This window comes from Schistocerca piceifrons, chromosome 8 (assembly GCF_021461385.2).
Source record: "Schistocerca piceifrons isolate TAMUIC-IGC-003096 chromosome 8, iqSchPice1.1, whole genome shotgun sequence".
Classification (NCBI taxonomy): Eukaryota; Metazoa; Arthropoda; class Insecta; order Orthoptera; family Acrididae; genus Schistocerca; species Schistocerca piceifrons.
Window position 1 is genome coordinate 118,521,552 of NC_060145.1, and position 23,416 is coordinate 118,544,967.

Consider the following 23,416-nt stretch of genomic DNA (forward strand, 5'->3'; position numbering starts at 1 on the left):
ATGACATCTTTATTACGTGCTTACAGGGGAAAAGTGCGGTAAACAACTTTAACAATTGATTAACATGAGTATTGATTGTGGCAGAGCTGTTAATAGAGGTCAGAGATATTTCAGTTCTACCTATTTTTTATTTATCCACTATTGTCTATATAGACTGGATTCATCAATTCTGTGTGTTTTCGCTATTGCCTGTGGGTTTATAACTAATGTGTTCCCTTCAACGGCTCGGCAGGCGGCCCAATAGTGCGTAGTAAGAGTATGAAGCATTCACCAGCTGCAACAGAAATACCATAATTAACATTTCTTGATAACACATATTTTAGAGGTTCTGCATAGTAAGTTTTAGTAAACTTAAATTGTTTCATTATAAATTTGTGAATCGAAGCTTCAAGTAAGCGAATGTCAATTAAATACTACCGGCTAATGCGATTTTATAAGCAACTCCAAATAATACTAAAATTGTGATGTGTCCAGTAGCATCAAACTTCAAGGGACATTACAACCGGCGAAGTGTTTTGGGGTACAGTTACCGCAGCAGACTTACAAGAGAAACGTCTGTCTAGAAATGTGTCTGGTTCTTGGGGACAACACAGTTCCGCATGACCTGAATGAAAGGCAGTAAGGAAATCGAAAGACCACTAGTGAAATTCTGCTCGCCAAATACAAAACAAAGTCATTTCGCCATCGAATAGTGACAGATGGTGAAAAAACGATGTATGTTAAGAATCCTAAGCGTCGTAAATCATGGGTGTGTCAACAAGGATCCATCTTGGTGTCTCACAAGGATCCATCTTAGGGCCATTGCTTTTTCTTGTGTACATTCATGATCTCTCGTCAGTTACACTACCGGAAGAAGAGTTCGTTTTGTTTGCAACTTACGCAAGTATTGCAATAAATAGTATGTCGAGTGTAGTTCTAGAAAGATCTGCTAATGATATTTTCATGGATATTAATAAATGATTTAAAGCCAACTCACTGAGATTAAACTTCGAAAAGACTCACAATATGCAATTCAGAACCTGTAAGAGGTTTCCACCCAGCATATGAATAAAGTATGAAGGAGAGCAGATAGAAGGGTTGACAGTCTCATTCCTGGGATTACAACTTGATAACAAATTCAGTTGGGAGGGCAGAAATGCCTTAACAAATCTGTATTTGCAATTCGAGTGTTAGCAGACATAGGCGACATAAAAATGAAAAACCTTGCATATTTTCATGCATATGTCATTTGGTATAAATTTTGGGGTAACTCTTCAAGTCAAAAGTTTTCAGAGTCCAAAAGCGTTTAATACGTATTATTTGTGGAGTAAATTCACAGACGTCCTGTAGAAACCTCTTCAAAGAACTGGGTATACTAACTACAGCCTCTCAGTATATTTACTCCTTAATGAAATTTGTCCTAAGTAATGTATCTCTTTTTCCAACAAACAGCTCAGTTCATACATACGATACCAGGAACAAAAATGATCTGCACAAGGACTTAAAAGCATTTACTTTAGTTCAAAAAGGGGTCCACTACTCAGGAACACTCATCTTCAATAATTTGCCAGCAAACATAAAAAATTTAGCTACAAATAAAGATCACTTTAAAAGGAGCCTGAAGGACTTAGTAGTGGCCAACTCCTTCTACTCCATTGACGAATTTTTAATAGAAACAAATGATGTATTGTACATACTCATACTATTAGTATTATTATTTCAGCTTTTTATTTTAAAAAAATTGACATGTTCCACATCCACGAGCATCTCCTCAGCAAGGATCTATGGAACGAAAAACTAATGTAATCTAATCTAATCTAAGCACACCATGGACGTCCGCAGCAAGACCAAGTCGCTTTGTAAGAAGACAATGCTCTGTGTCTGGTGGGATCAGAAGGATGTCATTTATTGTGAGCTGCTAAAAGATGGTGAAACCGTTGACAGAGATCGTTACCAATAGAAAATGATCGATCTAAATCGAGCATTATGTGAAGAAACGACCGGAATATGGAAAAGGGCAACACAATGTCATATTGCTCCATGATAACGCCCCATCACACACAGAAAAACAGGTCAGGGAAACGCTCGGGGTGTTCAGTTTTGAAATACTATTGCATGCATCATATTCTCCAGACATGGCTCTGTCCAATTAGCATCTGTTTGTATGATTGGGACATGCTCTCGCTGGACAACTCTTTAATTCGTATGAAAATGCACGAAAATGTCTCGCTGATTGATTAGCTTCAAAAGAAGAACTGTTTTTTTGGCGTAACATTCATAGCTTGCCGGAGAGGTGGGAGAAATGTATAAATAGCAATTGAGATTATTTTGAATAAAGTATTCTTCATCAGTTCCAAAATACAGAAGTGTAATTATTGCAACCAAATTCCGGTTTCATACACACCTGGTAATTTACAGTGGATATAGCATTACAGGCGATCTTCGTTAATAGAAATCTAGGATTCCCAGAGATGAACCTCTTAATGACCATCTCCGCCTTTGGTAAACATTTGATTAATTCTGTATTACAAGTTATTTTAAATGAAAACAGGGCGTAATAATGTAAAATTTTATTACAGCCGCGGACACATCTAAAACGGTCTTCTTGCCTCTTCTTCTTTAGCGTATCTGTCTTATGACAGGTCTCAATTAGAGGCTCTCCATCGTGTCCTGTTTTGAGGATCTTCCTTCACTGCTTGATTGTTTATCCATTTCTAATTTCGTCCGTCACTCCAATTCTCTTCTCACCTCTTTCTCTCATTCTTTCCACATTTCCTTTATAATTCTTTGTTGTAGACAATCCCTGTGCAATATATGTCCCAGCCCACAGCTTTTTCCTGTTTTTGATAACTTCCAAAAAAGTTATTTCGTCCCTAGTTTTTTTCATTCTTAATTGTTTTCCTTTTAGAACTGATTCGTGGATGTAGCGCCCGGCATTTTTTCTGTTTCTCTGCTCATCGAAGGCTCATGTTTGTTCTCTATCCCAGGAGCTACTGCATACAAAACAGATAGTGCATAGCTCCACCTATTGTAGGCAGGAATCGTCATCCTAAGCTGACTGTTTGAAAGGCGTGATGCATGACTCCCACAAGCAGTAACAGGGAAATAGTGCGTGACTCAAAATCTCTCGTAAGTCGCTCAGGCTTTTATGATCGTCATTTCTAAACAGACTACTGTTATATCATTCCCTGCGACTACGCTTCGGTAGTCTGTACCTATTACTTAGCTGCAGTAAGTTTCCAAGCTCTGAAGCATTCGGTTTAAAGGAATTCAATATGTCTAGTTTCCTCTAGAGAGGTAGAGTTGAACAGACTTCCATTTTCCTAGGACGATCTGCTCTTGGCAACCCCACTCTCGAATGTCAGCAGGAAAAAGAAAGCAGACGATTAGTCTGATGAATGATTCAGAGATGTGGACGGCATAAAATATATGTAATTAATTGTCTTAATTTATGTCCCTAATTTTCCGCTAGAAGTTATCACAACTACTGGCTTTTAAAACGATTAAATTTTTTTCATAAAGACTGATTAGCGAAAAGTTGTTTTGCGAAGTGCACCAATAGCACTGATTAGATGAATTGCGTAACACAATGTAATGACATGATGTGACTAGTGACGGCTGTAACCGTCGTTCACTATTTAACTGACTGTGGAAACATCTAGGAAATATTAATCTTGCAGTTTTACTGTGTACGTTCAGTGCCATGATCTAACAAAAAACCATCCTGAGATAATCCAACATTGCATGACTATAACTTATAGTCGCTGTTATAAAGCTAATCTCAATTTACTCTCTGTGTTTACAGATTACAGAGTTTCATTACTATAATATTTTCAAGATAAGGATGCTAAAAATGATATTCATTTTGAAAGATTCATAAGTTTATAGTCTGATTATTTACATCAAAAAGTAAAAAAATAAATTTATTATTTACTTCCAGTTGCGCAATTTCATCATGGGTCTCTAATAATACCGTTCTTATCATCATCATACAACACAAACACCAAGGTATATAAGCATATGTTACATTCACCTACATTCCGCAAATACAAATACATGCATACCACACAGCTCTTGTATATCCGCAAAGATAGGGGTTCAATGTGTGGGGAAGAAAAACACGCTTTCCGACTAGGTAGCTGAACCCACCCAATGGGATTTCACAGCCAACAACAACTCCAATAAGGCATTTAATTATATTCATGAACGTATGTAATTTTTTAACGTTTCTTAGTATCGTTAAATCTGACCTTTCTGCTTAGGAAGCTGTACTGCAAAAGCTTCCACAACGTAAGTAATACTTTATTATATTGGAGATATTAGTTCGGAACAAATTAAGAGTTTGCTTATTTTATCACTTTGGTTAGTTTCTTCTTCTTAATTTATCACTCTTTTTAGTTTCTTCTTCTTCTTCCACTTGTATCAATGTCTCTAGTAATCCGTTGATAGTTTTAATTACAATGGAAGAAATGCTTTTGTTTAAGGAGTACGCTGTGTTTCTCAAGTTTCTCTTTTGTTATATATATTATATGAGGAATGTATTATAGGTATAAAAGAGCGCTCCAAATTATACTCAGTGATTAGTGGAATTAAGAGTATTGTATTTGGTTTCATGATTTATTTTTCTCTGGGGCTGTAACATTTCACTTTCGTTGCAACATCTCGGATTTCAATGTTAAACAAATCGTTAACTTCAATTACTGAAAAATACTGGTTTCACTGATATTTTCGCCCTATTTGAAGCTCTTTGTGTACCAGGAATCACACAGCCTATATCGATGATCTCGCATTCCTTGCGCATGTCATGCTATTTGAAGTGTACTTCACAGAAGTCAAGAATGATACCATAATCGTTTTCAGGCTTATGTCAGGCTCAGTTATTAGACCGCAAAAAATTTAACGCACATCGGAACCTTTATTATGGGCTAGATTTTAACAAGCTTTAATCAGTTACGAATCTGCTGAAAGGAATTTCGAAAAAAAACGTGTTTATATAAAGACGCATTGGGTACTGTATGTAGAAAATGGGGTGTAGGTTACGAGAATATGAGATTTGTTGTTCAGTAATCACCTTTCTGTATTTGAGCTCTAGATATAACTTCAAAACTAACACTAAGGTAAAAGTTATTTCTAGGCGTTTGTGTGCTCCATTTTGTCAGATGTGATACTTGGGCATTCGCCTGCACTTTAATTAATAATACACTCCTGGAAATGGAAAAAAGAACACATTGACACCGGTGTGTCAGACCCACCATACTTGCTCCGGACACTGCAAGAGGGCTGTACAAGCAATGATCACACGCACGGCACAGCGGACACACCAGGAACCGCGGTGTTGTCCGTCGAATGGCGCTAGCTGCGCAGCATTTGTGCACCGCCGCCGTCAGTGTCAGCCAGTTTGCCGTGGCATACGGAGCTCCATCGCAGTCTTTAACACTGGTAGCATGCCGCGACAGCGTGGACGTGAACCGTATGTGCATTTGACGGACTTTGAGCGAGGGCGTATAGTGGGCATGCGGAAGGCCGGGTGGACGTACCGCCGAATTGCTCAACACGTGGGGCGTGAGGTCTCCACAGTACATCGATGTTGTCGCCAGTGGTCGGCGGAAGGTGCACGTGCCCGTCGACCTGGGACCGGACCGCAGCGACGCACGGATGCACGCCAAGACCGTAGGATCCTACGCAGTGCCGTAGGGGACCGCACCGCCACTTCCCAGCAAATTAGGGACACTGTTGCTCCTGGGGTATCGGCGAGGACCATTCGCAACCGTCTCCATGAAGCTGGGCTACGGTCCCGCACACCGTTAGGCCGCCTTCCGCTCACGCCCCAACATCGTGCAGCCCGCCTCCAGTGGTGTCGCGACAGGCGTGAATGGAGGGACGAATGGAGACGTGTCGTCTTCAGCGGTGAGAGTCGCTTTTGCCTTGGTGCCAATGATGGTCGTATGCGTGTTTGGCGCCGTGCAGGTGAGCGCCACAATCAGGACTGCATACGACCGAGGCACACAGGGCCAACACCCGGCATCATGGTGTGGGGAGCGATCTCCTACACTGGCCGTACACCACTGGTGATCGTCGAGGGGACACTGAATAGTGCACGGTACATCCAAACCGTCATCGAACCCATCGTTCTACCATTCCTCGACCGGCAAGGGAACTTGCTGTTCCAACAGGACAATGCACGTCCGCATGTATCCCGTGCCACCCAACGTGCTCTAGAAGGTGTAAGTCAACTACCCTGGCCAGCAAGATCCTCGGATCTGTCCCCCATTGAGCATGTTTGGGACTGGATGAAGCGTCGTCTCACGCGGTCTGCACGTCCAGCACGAACGCTGGTCCAACTGAGGCGCCAGGTGGAAATGGCATGGCAAGCCGTTCCACAGGACTACATCCAGCATCTCTACGATCGTCTCCATGGGAGAATAGCAGCCTGCATTGCTGCGAAAGGTGGATATACACTGTACTAGTGCCGACATTGTGCGTGCTCTGTTGCCTGTGTCTATGTGCCTGTGGTTCTGTCAGTGTGATCATGTGATGTATATGACCCCAGGAATGTGTCAATAAAATTTCCCCTTCCTGGGACAATGAATTCACGGTGTTTTTATTTCAATTTCCAGGAGTGTATATTTGTTAATTTGTGTGAATACGCTGTCTCTGTTTTTGCTGTTATAGGTGCATTATATTACTGATTGCAAAGCTATATAGCTTCATCTGCATCTATACAGTAAGAAGAAGGATAAAGGGACTACAGATTAATTTCATTCCATAAATACACATACGGTCACCAAATAAAACTTTTATAGACAATTATTTAACTTATTAGTAATTTAAAGTAAAGGAAGGACGTTGTGGGGGAAAACTCAGCTGTTTAGTGGAAGAAGAGTGTTTAGTGAGGTATAACCATCTTAAATAAAATTTTCTTGTATGTTAATTATTAATAATATGAACGTCTGGATAGACCTATTTGCCCCATAATTCATTGTTGCTACATACTGTGTAAAAGGACGATGATATATATAATGTATTATTTGAAAGGACGGGCTTCCACAGTTAAAATTCACCATGGTGAATAAAATCTGCCGCTCTTGCTGTTTAAGTACTTTTACCAAAGAGTCACTACGGTTTTCGCATCACCAGAGAACCATCTTCAGGCTACATATTTTGTAAACAGTCATGGCTCGGCAAAGTGATTCGTTAGAGCAAAGTGCCGTCGTTCATCGTCACGACATAAACAGATAGCACATAAAAAGCGGTAGTCCACGATTAAACTGATTGGGATTGTGGAACACGATGCCGAGGACTGCACAAAACTGTGTACGGCGCCAGTGTTAACTGTCAGTTTCACAGTGGACTGCCGCTTTCAGCGTGCTGTCTGTTTCTGTCCTGACTATGAAACATGAGATTTGGGTCCACGCAATCGCTCTGCCACGACATGACCGTTTAGAAAAGCCTATTACCTGAAGATGCATCGATGTGAAACCGATAGTAGCTTGTTAATGAAAGTAGTTTGACAGCCATTGCGTAAGATTTTAGTCACCAAAAAAGGAATAATTTGAATGGATAGTGAAGGGGACCATCGTCAAATACACTGATTAATTATACGACAAATGCTGGTATGATTGAAGTCATACAGTGCCTGACAAAAACAGTGAATCTCCAGAATACGTGGATGGACGTCAATGCAACGACGTATACGTCCACACCATCTGAGGGCGTGTAAATGATTTAGAGCTACAATTCTCTCTGGCAAGTAGACCGGCCTCCATGGAGCATCAGTGTTGTTTGTGTTTACTGGTGTGGCCAAGTCTCGTAGGATATAGAAGTAGCGTGAACGGCTTCAGATGTTGTGTGATCACTATGAAGGACACGGAGATGCCACGTGATCATGTGAGGCGGCGTTATCAACACCTGACAGCGGTTGATGGAGGCCTCGGGTTTGGTTTTGTAGTTGGCCGGTTGGCGGAATCGTGCAACACCCAGATTTGCGGGCACTTGGTTGGGACATTGGCCCGGTGTTGGATTGCGTGGGGATGTGAAGGCGAGCATACTCGTCGCCAAGATTCCGGTCGACCCCATCTGACCACCCCAAGAAACGACTGTCGTGCTGTGCACCAAAGACAACATAATACGTTCACATTTGCGCTTGCCGTCCGAGGAAAGTGATGGACTTGCTGCAGCATTCTGTCATCCCACACTATTTGTCTGAGACTAGCAGCGGCCGGACTAGGAAATTACCGTCTCATGCGTAGCCTGCTTAGATGATTATGATGATGATGGTGATGATGATGATGTTTGCTTTGTGGGGCGCTCAACTGCGCGGTCATCAGCGCCTGTACAAAGTCCCAATTTTTACACAATCCAATCGAGCCAGTGTCACGAACGATGATGACGAAATGATGAGAGCAACACAAAACCCCAGCCATCGGGTAGAGAAAGGCCCTAACCAGGCCAGGATTCGAACCCGGGATCCCCGTAATCGTGAGGCAGCAACGCTAGCCACTAGACTACAGGCTGCGGACGGTTGCTTAGACACCACAACACAAACGGCTGTTCTGGGAATGGTGCCGTGACCTGGGAGCATAGTCTCTGATGAACGGTATCGCACTGTGTTCAGCGATGAATCTCGAGTCTGCGCTACCCCAGATGACCCTCGTCGGCGAGGTCCGATGGCGACCTGGAGAGAGGTCCGATTGTTCTACTGTTTTGCAAAGGAAAGCGGTGTTACCTCTGGCGGACACCTTGCGTCCTCCTGTGTATCGTAGATCGAGTTATCAGTAGGGCAATGTTCATCACATGCCACGTATCTGTATGAAGTGTCTGGGTGATAATGAGATACTGCTGCGACCAGGAAGATCCACACATCTGTGCCGAACATAACACGTGCGAGACCACGTGGGACGTCAGCTACGTCCCTGTGCCATTATCCATGCTACCAAGGACCAGTTACAACAGTCCTGAGACAGCTGTCCTCAGGCACCGTTCCCAAGCGAAACTGTGCAGGGCTCCAGGCCACAATGTTGCAACGTCGTATTGACAAGCGGGCCCATATTGCCAAGTTCTTTGAAAATCTGACTCGATTCTGTAATCATTGAAATAACATTCCATACTGTCTCAATAGGTGAAATTTCATTTCCTACTCCTCTTCAGTGTGAATCTCTGTTTCTGTTAGGCAGTTTGCATATTAGAGGCCAACGAAAGAAAACCTAAATATGATGGAGATCGATATTCCATTCCACTTCGAGTGTATTTAAAATTATCTACACCTACGCAGCATAGGGCTACGTGGGGAAAAAGGATCCTTGATATCGGGAACGAGTATTCACTCGCTCCGTTTTTCAAAAATAACTGGAAATGTCTCCAAAAGTATATTGTTCATTGCTGGCAGTAAGCGTTATCATAAAACAAGCTCTAATGCTCGTATTCGATTCGCAATTTGTTAGGCAGTTCATTACTTATGTATGTTTATTTAACTATTATAATGTTTACACGAATGACTTGAAGGAAGTTCTCTACTATTTTGTTACTTGAAATTTTTACTTGAATGTTTTTCTAATGTGTATAAAGTGTCTCAATTGTTTAAGATCGTTTACAACTCGTATTACTTTCGATATTGCATTCCTAAACCAAGCTTACTCTCTGATATTTACCGGAACAGAGACTCTGGTAATGAAAATTCGTGGCAGATCAAAACTGTATGCAGATCCGAGACTCGAACTCGAGGCCTTTGCCTTTCGCAGGAGAGCTTCTATGAAGTTTGGAGAATAGGGGTTGGGTTCTTTGGGGAGCGGGGGTGGGGGGGGGGACCAAACTGCGAGGTCGTCGGTCTCTTCGGATTAGGGAAAGAGGGGGAAAGAAGTCGGTCGTGCCCTTTGAAAGGAACCATCCCTGCATTAGCCTGGAGCGATTTACGGCAATCACGGAAAGCCTAAATCAGGATGGCCGGACGTGGGATTGAACCGTAGTCCTCTCGAATGCGAGTCCAGTGTGCTAACCACTGGGTCACCTCGCTCGGTGGAAAGCACGGTGGAAAGCATGAGACGAGGTTCGTGCTTGGGTAACTCAATCGGTAGAGCATTTGCTCGCACAAGGCAAATGTCCCGATGCGAATCTCAGGCCATAGTTTTGATCTGCCTGCCGGCCTCTGTGGCCGAGCGGTTCTAGGCGCTTCAGTCTGGAACCGCGTGACCGCTACGGTCGCAGGTTCGAATCCTGCCTCGGGCATGGATGTGTGTGGTGTCCTTAGATTAGTTTGGTTTAAGTAGTTCGAAGTTCTAGAGGACTGTTGACCTCAGAAGTTAAGTCCTATAGTGCTCAGAGCCATTTCAACTATTTTTTTTTTTAATCTGCCAGGAAATTTCATATCTGCGCACACTCCACAGCAGAGCGAAAATTTCTTGCTGAACATTAATGGTGTACCTATCATATTCCATTCCAAAGGATCGTTTCTGAGCTATTTATTTAGAAATATATGGTCTGGACCCGCGAGTATCTGTCAATATGAAAGACCCACTAGTTTTACTACAACCTCGGAGTCCTCGGAGTCCTTCACGGAAATAAATTTTTGAGAAATGAGGGTTGGCGGCTCGTAATTGGAAGAGAATCTGTGGACGTTCGACTCCACTTCTTGCTTTTACACGTATACAACTAACCCTTCTGTGTTAGTGAATGATCACATCAAACTGTGACGTTAGCCTTCGTATTTGATGTCGCACTACATGTAGCTACTTCAACAATGGTTTCAAAATTTCTAGACAATGAGGGCCACATAAAAAGTTTTGAGCCTAAGTGGGGGACGGATAACTGATTTTCTAAGAAATTAAATAAGAAAATTATACTTAATTTTATAACAGGTTATAACAAATATATTATTCAGTGTAATCCCCGGATACACTTCATTGTTCTTGAGTACACTAAATGAGTGGTATGAAATTGCTCTTTTGAGTCTAAAATCTTCTCAAAAGTGGCTTTGGTCTTTTGCACAAGTAAAAAATGGTTCAAATGGCTCTGAGCACTATGGGACTTAACTTCTGAGGTCATCAGTCCCCTAGAATTTAGAACTATTTAAACCTAACTAACCTAAGGACATCACACACATCCATGCCTGAGGCAGGATTCGAAACTGCGACCGTAGCGGTCGCACGGTTCCAGAATGTAGCACCCAGTGCACGGGTAAAATATTGTGTAAATATTACTCACTCATGTTACTCCTGTATTTGGATGTTCCAAATATCAACAAAGAAAAATTTATTCACACCTAGAACTGGTACCAAATGCAGTAAGCAAACCTCATACACTTTTGTTTACCTTTCTTGTGAAGAAACTTTAACATGGAAGATAGCTTCATTCTTTAAACCTGTCAACAATTTGGTAGTGAAATGATGTCTGGAAAACTTCCGCTTCAAAAGAAAGAAGCTTACAGAAAAACAGGATCTCTGTGGAATGAGCTTCTAAATACTGTGCTCGTCATCAGGCCACGTTGTACAGTTCCGCTGTATTCCATTTCCATGATCATCAAACAACGCTAACATGACACCACACTACACTCACACCCATTACAGTCATCTACACGTATGAGATACGCCTGACACTCAAATCTCACACTTGGTCAAGGGAACGTACCAGTGTGCGCGTAGGTTAGGAAAAATCTTTCCAGTCCCTCTGGGGTTGGGTTGGGTTGTTTAGTGGAGGAGACCAGCCAGCGTGGTCATCGGTCTCGTCGGATTAGGGAAGGAAGTCGGCCGTGCCCATTCAAAGTGACCATCCCGGTATTTCCCTGGAGCGATTTAGGGAAATCATGGAAAACATAAATCAGGATGGCCGGACGCGGGGCTGAACCGTCGTCCTCCCGAATGCGACTCCACTGTAGTCCCTCTGGGTTTCGCAGACAATTGTGCTATATAAATTTACATTTTACTTCGGTCGGCATGCAGGGATTCGACAAAAATATGGAAACACGGCGAGAAATGCACGCTTGAACATAAATGCAAATGCTAGCCAAACTTGCACGTTGCACTTTTGTATTTGACAACGAACGGCACCTTGCAATGCTCTCAACACGTTGCAAGTGCCATTCGTGGTCACAACACTGTTCTGTGTAGGTGTGGGTGCATTATATCGGAGCTCAGTCAAATCGAACGTGAGCAAATCGTTGCTGCTGATATGGTGGGTGCTTCCGGCGAAATGCTTGATGTTTCAAGAGGCACAATTTGGAAGACTTTTACCTCACACAGAGAAAGTTGGAAAACATCATCCACTATGTCACAAAGCGGATGAAAGTGTGTGTTGAGTGTTCGTGACAGACAGTGACCAAAAATATGATTACAACAGCTGCAAAAGTCAGTGCAGAACTGAATGTCGTCCTCGCGAATCCTGTCAACACCAAAACAACACGAAGGGAGTTCCATAAGCAGGTATTTGCAGAGCTAGCTGGAATTCTCAAAATCACATCAGTGATGTAAGTGCCGGTAATAAGAAAACGCGGTGGCATAGCCATAAAACCAGGGCTATGGCACCATGGCAGATTATTATTCGATTGTTTAACATTGCTTTCAAACTCTGGCCGAGTTTACGTCCCAACAGTCAAACATGGCGGTGTTGGGTGAAGATAAGGGTTGCCATATCGTGGTATTCCATTGGCCCCTCTCTTACTTTACAGTGTCGCACAACTACCAAGGATTTTGTGACCATTTTGGCTGAACAGGTCCATCCCACGGCACAAGTCGTCCAATGATGACCTGTTCCTAGACGATAGGATGTCCGGTCACATAGCTAGCATTGACCAAGACCTTTGTGAGTACGAGGATGTATTGTCGCATCTGACCTCGCCACCACAATCACTAGAGCCTCTATGGTATATAAGGGGCAGTCAAATGGAATATAGACAGAACGTAATTAAACTTTTTATTATTTTAAAAGTAAACGGTATAGCTATTTATAAATTTATCACACTGTGGGAAAAGACAGTGAATGCCGTTATGGAAGATGTCATCAGTTACCTACAGAAACATGACTGTACCCAGGCGTGCACTTCTTCGTCCGAAGCAAATCGACGGCCACGAATGTCGTTCTTCAGGGCTTCAAAGATATAGAAATCGCATGGATAGATATCGGGACTGTGTGAAGCATATCCAAGAACTTCCCAACGAAACTTATGTAGCGTAGTTGAAACAACCTTGGTAACATGTGGACCCTCTGGGAAGACCTTACACATCATCCATACAGTCTCAATCTCTCGCAATGCGATCTCTATATTTTTGCAGAATTGAAGATTCGCGGCGGTCTGTCTGCTTCGGAAGCAGTAGTGCACGCTTGTGTGCAATTAAGATTCCGTAGGCAACGCAAACGTTTGTCCATGAAGGCACTGACCGTCTTGTCTCGCAGTGGGATAAATGGATTCCCAGTTATGGCGATTACATTTGAAATAATAAAGAGATTACTTACTTTTTCCAGTTGTCTCGTTTTCATTTGACTGGCTCTTATGATTCCGGGAGATGGGTTACTGGTCGCTATCCACCTTAGTCATCTTTACCTAAATTTGTCACTATTTTACAAGAAGAATGGTGTAAGCTTCCCTTCAAAACCATAGAGGATCCGTATTTATTCATTTTGCGACTACTGGAAGCTGTTCTAAATGCTAACGGGTTTCCAGCACATTGTGAGTGTCAGAGACGCAGCACACAGGAAATGTAAACGGCCTCCAACTCCCAAGAATCATCTCGGCTACGTATCCGAGTAAGTCAGTCGGTGACGAAAGCGAAACTCAGGTACGCCCAGTCGTTAACTGAGGACTTTCACAGGCCCTCCGTCTTGTGGGAAAATTTACGAGTGCTAGATATAAGCAAACCTCAAACCGGCAGCTGAACCTCTCGTTCCTACTGAGGATCTGAATAAGTACTTCGCCACGCCTCCATCTCTACTTGAACAACGTTCAAGTATGCGTATCCCCTAATGTGTCTGCGGTCGACACAAGTGAAAATTCTTTTCTGCAGCCGGTAAGCCTTAACAAAGTCAGGTAGTCAACTGCGCGATTTCGTTCTGCAACTGTAGGACACGACAATATTACAAGACAAATGGCCAGTTTCCTCGACGATTCATTACCACCCATAATAACGTATATTATTATCCGTTCTCTGACCTCTATAATCTTCCCAATGGCCGGTAAAAATGGACTCTCAAAACCTCTACCCAAAAAGGAAACTATCGAAGAAGTTACTGATTACAGGCCCATTTGCATTGTACCAGCGATATCTGAGGCTTTAGAAGACAAAGTTCACGATGAGCTAACCACTTACTTGGAAACAAATAACGTTGTGGATGAATACCAAACTGTTTTCCGAAAAAATCGCAGCGCGACGACTGCTCTTATAAAACTGACTGACGTTTTGAAACAAGCTGTGGACGAAAAAGAAGCTACTGTTATGTGCTTCCTGAATTTCATCAAAGCCTTCACCAACGTCGACTAATATTCTACACGCTAAACTCAAAAGTCAAAACTTTTCTTAGAGTGTTGTACAATGGTTCTACTCATACCTTATATGCCGCCAACCGTGTGAAATGAGCGGGACAAAGTAGTCAGGGTAGAAGAATAATTAGGGGTTCCACAAGGAACGGTATTGGGCGCATATCTTTTCTCATTATATGTTAATGATGTGTAGAGTATTCTCTCACATTGGAAATATCATTTATATGATGATTACCTTCAGTTATACCGAAGTGCAAGACCAACAAATTTGCGCACAGCCATCAACAACGTAAATACTGACTTACATGCTTTATGAGAATGGGCGCGGACATTGGTTTGAAACTTAGTCCATCTAAAACGCAAGCTATTTTAGTCGCTCACCTAAAGACTTAATATTCCTCAATTTAGAGAATTTCATCCGCCCTTAACCCTAAACAGCACATAAATCACCTTTCATCTTCTGCAAATAATATGGGGATAATTGTGGACCATCACCTAAACTGGACTGAACTCACAACTGTTGCCTATAGGAAGGCGTCAGCGTCACTTCATTCATTACAGAAATATAAAAAAAAGTATCTCCTCTCGAGCTTAAAAAGAAACTTGTGGAGTTATTAAGATTGCCCATCCTTGATTATGGTGATCGCATTCTTCAAGGACTTTCGTATGAGTGTTCACTTCGCCTAGAATTGGTAATGTGTGCGGTACATTTGTGATGTACACTATTTCGACCATATCACTCCTGCCTACGGACAATTATCATGGCTACGTGCCGACAAGAGTAGAGATTATCATACTTTGTACTGTCCGCCCTGGTAGCTGAGTGGTCGGCGCTACGGAATGTCATGCCTCGCGGCCCGGGTTCGATTCCCGGCTTGGTCGGAGACTTTCTCCGCTCAGGGACTGGGTGTTGTGTTGTCCTTATCATTTCATCCCCATCGACACGCAAGTCGCCGAAGTGGCGTCACCTCGAAAGACTTGTACCAGGCGAACGGTCTACCATACGGGAGGCCGTAGTCACACGGCATTTCCATTTCCACACCCCGTATTTCCTGCATCGTCTTCTCAATTATCCCACTCCTTCCTATTCATCTACAACCCCCTTACGCTACCATCTGAACAGCACAGCAACAATACTCGTTCCCAACAACGTAAAATCCTGTCTGTACCACTAAAAAACAGTGCCACGTTCTCTAATTATGTATCAGGAACCCGAGTTTAGAACAATCTTCCTCAGAATATTACAGAAACTGAAATGCTTTCAAACTTCAAAAGACAGGTAATGACCCACCTTCTATCATAACCGTATCTCTTCTTGCAGCTTAGTCTCATCATCCATCCATCACCAAATACTTCTCTCTTTCATTACCCCTTCCACTACTTCAAATACCAAACAAGGCTTCAAAAGCACCAAATTAATCATTATCATCCTTAATTTCTCCATTATTGGGTTATTATTATTAGTGTTACTACTACTACTACTACTACTACTACTACTACTATTATTATTATTATTATTATCGTAAATTACTTTTTGTTAATAAAGCAGTTTCTTGTTATTGAGTCTGTTATCTAATAACTGATATTCTTAATGCCTCCATTATTTTATCATCATTATTAGTGTTACTATTATTATTACTGGCCGGCCGCGGTGGCCGAGCGGTTCTAGGCGCTACAGTCTGGAACCGCACGACCGCTACGGTCGCAGGTTCGAATCCTGTCTCGGGCATGGATGTGTGTGATGTCCTTAGGTCAGTTAGGTTTAAGTAGTTCTAAGTTTCAGTGGACAGATGACCTCAGAAGTTAAGTCCCATAGTGCTCAGAGCCATTTGAACCATTTTATTACTGCAAAAAAATGGTTCAAATGGCTCTGAGCACTATGGGACTCAACTGCTGAGGTCATTAGTCCCCTAGAACTTAGAACTAGTTAAACCTAACTAACCTAAGGACATCATAAACATCCATGCCCGAGGTAGGATTCGAACCTGCGACCGTAGCGGTCCTGCGGTTCCAGACTGCAGCGCCTTTAACCGCACGGCCACTTCGGCCGGCTTTATTACTGCAAATTAGTATTTTTATTAATAATGCAAATTACTGTTATTGTTGTTGCTACGTATTAGTTTTTTGTACGTGCTGCTCCTGGTCAGAAGTAAGAGAGAGCCTTAAGTCCTTAATTTGGTCAGTCTAAATAAGCAAGAAATAAATAAATATTAGGTGTAGCAACGTGTTTTGTTTTTGGTGTTTCCACTATGTCTAGCAGAGATGGAGCGGGAAGGTCGCCAGCAGAATACTTGGGCTGCTCACCGAGAGGAAGGCAGGCTTGTTGATGGGGTAGAGGTGTCCCGCAGTGAGCACCAGCGGCTTCTCGGCGCGGCACATGAGGATGCGGAGGGCGCGCCTGAAGCGGCTGCTGCCTGCCAGCCACGAGCTGTCGTACGCGGCCGCCGACACCGCCTGGCCCTGCAGCAGAACACTTCCCGGCTATTCCTGCGTTGTAAAATGACATGTAATCTAAGGTTATGGGATAACGGCATTTCTCTCAAGGAACTTTCCTACCCTGGTCGCGCATCTCGTGCACTCCGTTAGCCATTGTTGCCATTCGAAAATATTGCTTCACCTTTTAGCATAGAGACTTAAATGTTTGTAACTTCGCTAAGGAAAGGAAGAAAGTTTATGTAACTTGCACAAGGGAATCATTCATCTTCCCTGTTGTGGACTCCCGAACGTGTTTTGCGCTGTCTGGGGGAAGGGAACTGTATCTACCTTGCATATGATACGATAGTCTTCCAGTAATCCTCGTAAATGGATTGTGTATGTGGCCGACTGTGCTGGTTTAAGGGCTAGTGAGAAGTTTTAAGAGGCCATCAAAAATTTTTCGTGCGAGGATGTTGCTGCAGCGTATATGCAGCTTGGGGCGACTCCCATACTGGTATACGAGTTTTGTCCAGAAAGAAAGTTCCAATCGGTCGCGAAATGGACACCACAGTGAAAACCCGATGAAGCTTTGCACAGGTGTGTTGGGTAGTGTCTCTAGTATGACTGTCGATCGCATCAAGCCGCTCTTTTTAGTTGAGAGCGCACTGTGAGGGAGTAAACGTGCGTAGAACAACGATGTCTCCCGCCAAGTAGGAGGGCCCGCTGAGAGGCTTCGCCTTAATGAATGCAGCCCACTTAACACAGCTGCCACGCACTTTCTTCTTCGTGGCAATTCTCAGCTCCACTCCGCAGGGGCAGTGAAGACGCTCCTGCAGCCTTTTCGATGGGAAGTGTTCCATCACCCACAACACAGCCCTAATTGGCTCGCCCTGAGTATCATCTCTGTCCACATGAAACGTAGGATATGAAGACAACACTTGGACGCAGGCTACGCGCTGTAGACCAGCATAGAGAATTGTCGTAAAGCACAGGCGGCTCCCTTCTATGACGATGGTGTTGAAAATTTGGTATAACAAATGTCTAGGTCGGAGCGGCGACTATGTAGAGAAGTATCTCGAAAGTGTAGCTAACTCTTGAAAATAAAATGATTTTCACTGTGATTTCCGTTTAGCGACCGACCAGAACTTACTTTCTGGACAACTCTCGTATAAGCATCGACGTCTCGACGTGTTGGCAAGAGATTAGTGCGGCATTCATGACTTTCCGACTTCGTGCGGTGAATACGGAAACGTGAAGAGCGGCTAAGCTATTGTCAAATGCGTCTAAATAGGACCAACGTGTACTTATTGTTTTCTTGCTCGCTGGTGGAAAAACGCTTGTGGATACCCATCAGAGAATGAAGAATGTGTATGGAGTGACCTTTTTGTCAAAAACCACCGTTGTGGAATGGTGCGCCAAGTTCCACGCTGCTCCATGATAACGCGCTTCCCCAAATCGCAAATATCGCAACACGGAAGTTATGCCGACTCTGGTGGGACACACTCGAGCATCCGCTATTTACTCCTGATGTCTGCCCATGTGATTATCACGCATTTGGCCCTTTAGAAACAGTCCTGAAGCGTCGAAGATTCCTGTCAGAGGAGGATGTACAACGGGCAGTTAAGGACTTCTTCCCCTTGCAGGACACGGTATTTTACAACATGGGTATATTGAAACCGGTGCGTCGGTGGGATGGGTGCCTCAATGCTCGCTGCGATTTTGCTTGCCCTGCACATCAATGCTGGACTGTACGGCTATCGAACGGAAACTTTTTGTCGCCCCTTATATTCTGTCAGTATATGCTATTATAATGATTCCATTGTTGTGTTATATTTAATGAAAAAACAGTTACCAACTGTTACATGATGACATCCTTCTTTGACTACTTCGATTCTTTTTATCATTAGCGATTTCGAAAGTTTTATTCAGCAGATCGCGGCGTTGTGTCTTTAGGACAAACTTATCAAGTAAAATGTTGCCCGTTGTTCTTTAAGTCAGATCAGCCTTACACACTGAAGCTATCTGTTTCATTCTGAACTACAGATAATTGGAGACAAATCTTTCGCTATATCTAATAAATTTATGAAGCTACTGTGCTTGTTATCAAGAGTAGACAGTGTCTCTCTATTGGAAAGTTACGGCGAGTGCAATGCAGCCTGAAGTCAGTATGACAACATAATGAGATTTCTTCCAGTGTTTTGTCTACAACGCGCAACAGAATGTGGCTACACGACTTCTACACCACTGATCAGGGAATTAATTTCGTTAATGATTTAAGGGGGGGGGGGCTAGGTCGTCAAACGGGCCGACTTGGAGGAGGAGAGGCACCACAGGACATTTTAATTTCCACTGTCTATACTTTAAAAAAAAAAACTTATAAAACTTTGACAGCATGACCAGAAAGGATTCAGGATTCATACTCATAGCAGTGGAACCTCAAAAACGTAACAAAACATTTTTTTACATGTGAAATTTCACCATTTTTTCGCTTACTACTGGCTGCATTTGTTGCTATGGGTACACTTTTCTTCCTAAATAAGAGAGATTCTTCGATGACTTTTGCACAGCATACAAACTATAGTTACAGTTATGAAAAAATGAATGAACTGTTAAATTTTAAACTTCATGTTTAGAGAAAATTCCAGTTTAATAGATAATTTTCTCAATTTTTTCCATAGTTTTCTAATAGATTTGGAAAATTCTAGACTTTCAAACACCTGTAACTACTGTTTGTATGCTATGAAAAATTCATCGAAGAATCTTACTTAGGAAGAAAAGGGTACCTATAGTAACAAATGCAGCCCGTAATAAGTGAAAAAATGATGAAATTTCACATGTAAAACAAGGTATTTTGCAAGGTGTCAGGCAAATCCAACACCTTCCATGAAAACCCTGATATGATAAGCAAATCCAGTAGTATGTCACATAGCTCCGAATAAATCGTGACATTAAATTAACCAAAGTAATACGAGTAACGAGTGAGCAAATGAAATACCACAGACTAATACAAGAATGCCTAAATACATGTCATACCTTCCCACCGTGAGACAGACGCAGTTCCGAGGGGAGAAACGAGAACAGAAGCCGAGAGCAGAACCGTGTTAAGCTAGGAGGCCCTACAATAAGGGACGGACACCCACGTCGCCAGCTAACCGCTAGGACCACCCCCCAGCCCATGTTAAAGGATAGAGCCCTCCAGAAGAACAGTATAGATCTTACAATAACACTAAAAGGACCACACCAGCTGCAAGTTTCAGCGTGAAACTTTTTCGCGTCTATGTTACGTTGCAAACTTTAAAAACATTGCCCCACCACGAGAAGTATAAGGTTTCTCATTGGATAGACAATTTTTGTACGTGGAGCTTAAGGTTAACATTGAGACCCTGATTGGTCAGATGAAAATACATCCAGGTAGTTTTTTTTAAACCAACTTCGGTAAATTGTAGTAAGGAGAAGTTAGGGGAGAGTTGCTTCCGAGATGGCGAGGTGAGCGGAGCTGTGGTGTCCGCCACCCCCTGACGAACACCGACAAGGTAATGTATGCACGCGATGCTGCATAACAGCGCATAAAGCTTCACTCAAAACTGCAGAAGTCACATCTGTTACACCCCCTTTTTGCGTAATACTAGTGCCGATCGTCAATTAAAAATGTTTAAATGTATGTGAAATCTTATGGGACTTAACTGCTAAGGTCATCAGTCCCTAAACTTACACACTACTTAACCTAAATTATTCTAATGACAAACACACACACCCATACCCGAGGGAGGACTCGAACTTCCGCCAGGACCAGCCGCACAGTCCATGACTGCAGCGCCTTAGACCGCTCGGCTAATCCCGCGCGGCGATCGTCAATTAAAGCTCATGGTGTTCACATTTGCCACTTGAAGTAAAAATCTGAAACGCGATGATTTTTCTGTTATATAGTTATTGAGAAGTCACATCAGCCACTGTAAATTACGACAAGTTAGATAAGTAATTAAAGATATTTGAGAGTCACTGTAGACCTTCTTGATAGTTTGCTCTTTTGTGAAACTTAATTTAAACCTAGATTATAGATGTGATATGGCATAGGCCATCCTTCGATCCATTGTAGAACTTGGAAACCCATTCAGGGAATATTCGTTCACATTTTTGTTGAACGCAGTTGGTTTTTACCATCCTGTATTAAAACATTTCCTTTTATCAACAGTGCAATTTATAAACAATGTTTTGTGAGTAGAATAAAATTTCCAATGGTAAACTTAACTGCTTTTACGACGTTATTTTACCAGTTAACTAAAAATAGGAAAGCCTTGAACCCCTTCCATTAAATTTAGTTAGTATTAAGATTCTTTTACAGGGAGTGCAGTGGAGCTGACGCTGAAATCATTAAGTATTTGGTTATATCATCGCTAGTCTCACTGAACTCTTCTGAACTCTATATGTCATGTGTGGTCTGACGTCTCCTTACCAGCAACAGGTCCCAGGTTCAAACTAGTCAATTCCCTAAAAAACACGCTCAGAACGTCGTTGCGCGAAAGTTTGTAAAAGTATAGACAGTACAAATTAAAATGTCCTGTGGTGACTCTCCTGCTCTAAGTCGGCCTGTTTGACGTCCTACCCCCCTTAAAAAGACATTTCACAAACAGGACAGATGATCTCGCTAGTCCCAGGATATGGAAAGGAGTTGTGGAATGCACATAGGTGAAAAGACCAGTGAACTACACTCCGTGAAAAAGGACATTTATTCACACGAAGCATTATCTACTCGAGTATTAGTAATCATTTAACAAATCAAAAATCATTTTAATTTTATTGTTCCTTACGAGGGCTGATTTCTTAACAAACTATCTGGACACAGTTCAGTCAGCAAAGGGTCGCGTCACCGAAGACTCGGACAAACTTTTTCTTGTGATTGTATTAAAAATCAAACACTCGCTACAGCTGGAAGGGAAGTCACAGCAAGATAAGTTCACTAATAAAAACAATCCTGATAATTACTACAAATTGCTAGCTGTTACCGCCAGACATGGCTTGTGGCAGTTCACTCTGCCCAAGGAAACCTCTAGAGCACAATGGAGAAATCCCTGCGTGGGTGAATAAAGAAAACATGTCGCCCTTCCAAAAGCTAAGCTGAAAACCTATAAACTTGACGCAAGACAAATTTAGCCACGTAATTCCCTTGATAACTGAATTTAATTGCTTCCTTGATTACCTATATTATAAAACGAAATATGTGATTAGAATCTCAAACAAAATGTTTTATCCCAAGTGCGGTCAGAAGCAGTACATGTTGCTCACCCCACCATCCGACCACAAGTAAGATATCATGAAACTTTGCAAAACTTCCGAGACACTGTGGGTTGGTGCGACATCCCTGAGTGGGTGTTGCGGGTAGCCAGTTCTCGCGGAAAATGACCCCATGGTTGCCAAATGCTTCACTGCACCCAGAAGTGTAAAATGTGCCTCGTCACTCCATAGAATACAGCGCGGCTATCCATAGAACGTTTCCCGACAGCATGTCATCAACTTCGATCCGTGCCAGAAGCTGAAGAGCGAATTCAAAACATTGCTGTAGATCACGAGGTTCGATTTGCCGCACGGCCCCGGTCTTCTATGTATACCAGTATAAAATAAACCGCAAAGTTTCCGTACTATTGACCATAGGTGGGCAACTCTCGTGACACTGCATGACTACCATTATCCGAGGCATGTGCTGCATTGTCAGGTACAGAAAGCAACCCTGTCAATAACTTCCAGCGGGATAGGAAGGTTTCGTCTTCCATGTGCCACACCGACCTCACCCGTCTTTTCGAATTTCGCAATCGTCGCGTTTAAACCAATTAATGATACTAGAGCTCTCCTCAGACTTTTTAGTCGGCGATACTCTCTCAATGCAGCATTTTAATTGTTACCGTTCACATAAAAAGTTTAACTAACAATGCAAAATCTCCCATCTCGATTGGTATACTGTTCCCTGGTGTTACGTTTTGTCAAATGACAGTGTGGTTTTAATACCTTCATATAAACATTGTATAGCGCCACATTTCAACTGGTGGGAAAAATTGGAACTATTTTTCCAGTGTAAATCGGTTCGCCTTTAATGCATATACCAAGTTCCAGTACCAAACGATACCTAACAGCCCACACAGAGCCTCCGTGAATGGCTAAACTTCAATTGTAGCCATCCGGTATATGAATAGCATTTGCTTTGTCTCAACCCTGCACATCGCTAAAGAGAGTAGTGATTGTCGCCACGGCCGCAACTAGGACTAAGCTCAACGCCACGAAAACTCCAACAGGAGACGGAAGAAATCATTCAGTTAGAGGTTAACGACTTGGCGTCGTCGATAAAATTAAATGCTTAACACTAGTTATACTGGAAAAAACTTGCAGAGGCAACACCCTAAAACTCCTCTCATTTCGAGAAACCACGGGAAACATCATACCTTGTGACTGGAAGACAATTTGCTATTCTCTTCCCACGAACGACAGATGCACACGTCACTGAGCGTGACATGCGGATACCTGTGAAGGAACAGGAAACTATCCAAAATAACAGTCGTGACCAATAACGTC

The 23,416-nt window shown here is 42.7% G+C and overlaps 1 protein-coding gene across 1 annotated transcript in view; it reads right to left on the reverse strand.

The window, feature by feature from the left end:
• Positions 1 to 217: 217 nt before the first annotated feature.
• The window catches only part of LOC124712113 (odorant receptor Or2-like), a 52,759-nt gene continuing 29,560 nt past the window's right edge, over positions 218 to 23,416 (reverse strand). Inside the window, exons 4-5 of the mRNA XM_047242410.1 lie at positions 16,745 to 16,900; positions 218 to 274 (exon numbers count right to left, since the gene is read on the reverse strand). Of these exons, the coding sequence (XP_047098366.1) occupies positions 218 to 274; positions 16,745 to 16,900 (213 nt within the window). The remainder of the gene's footprint in view (positions 275 to 16,744; positions 16,901 to 23,416) is intronic.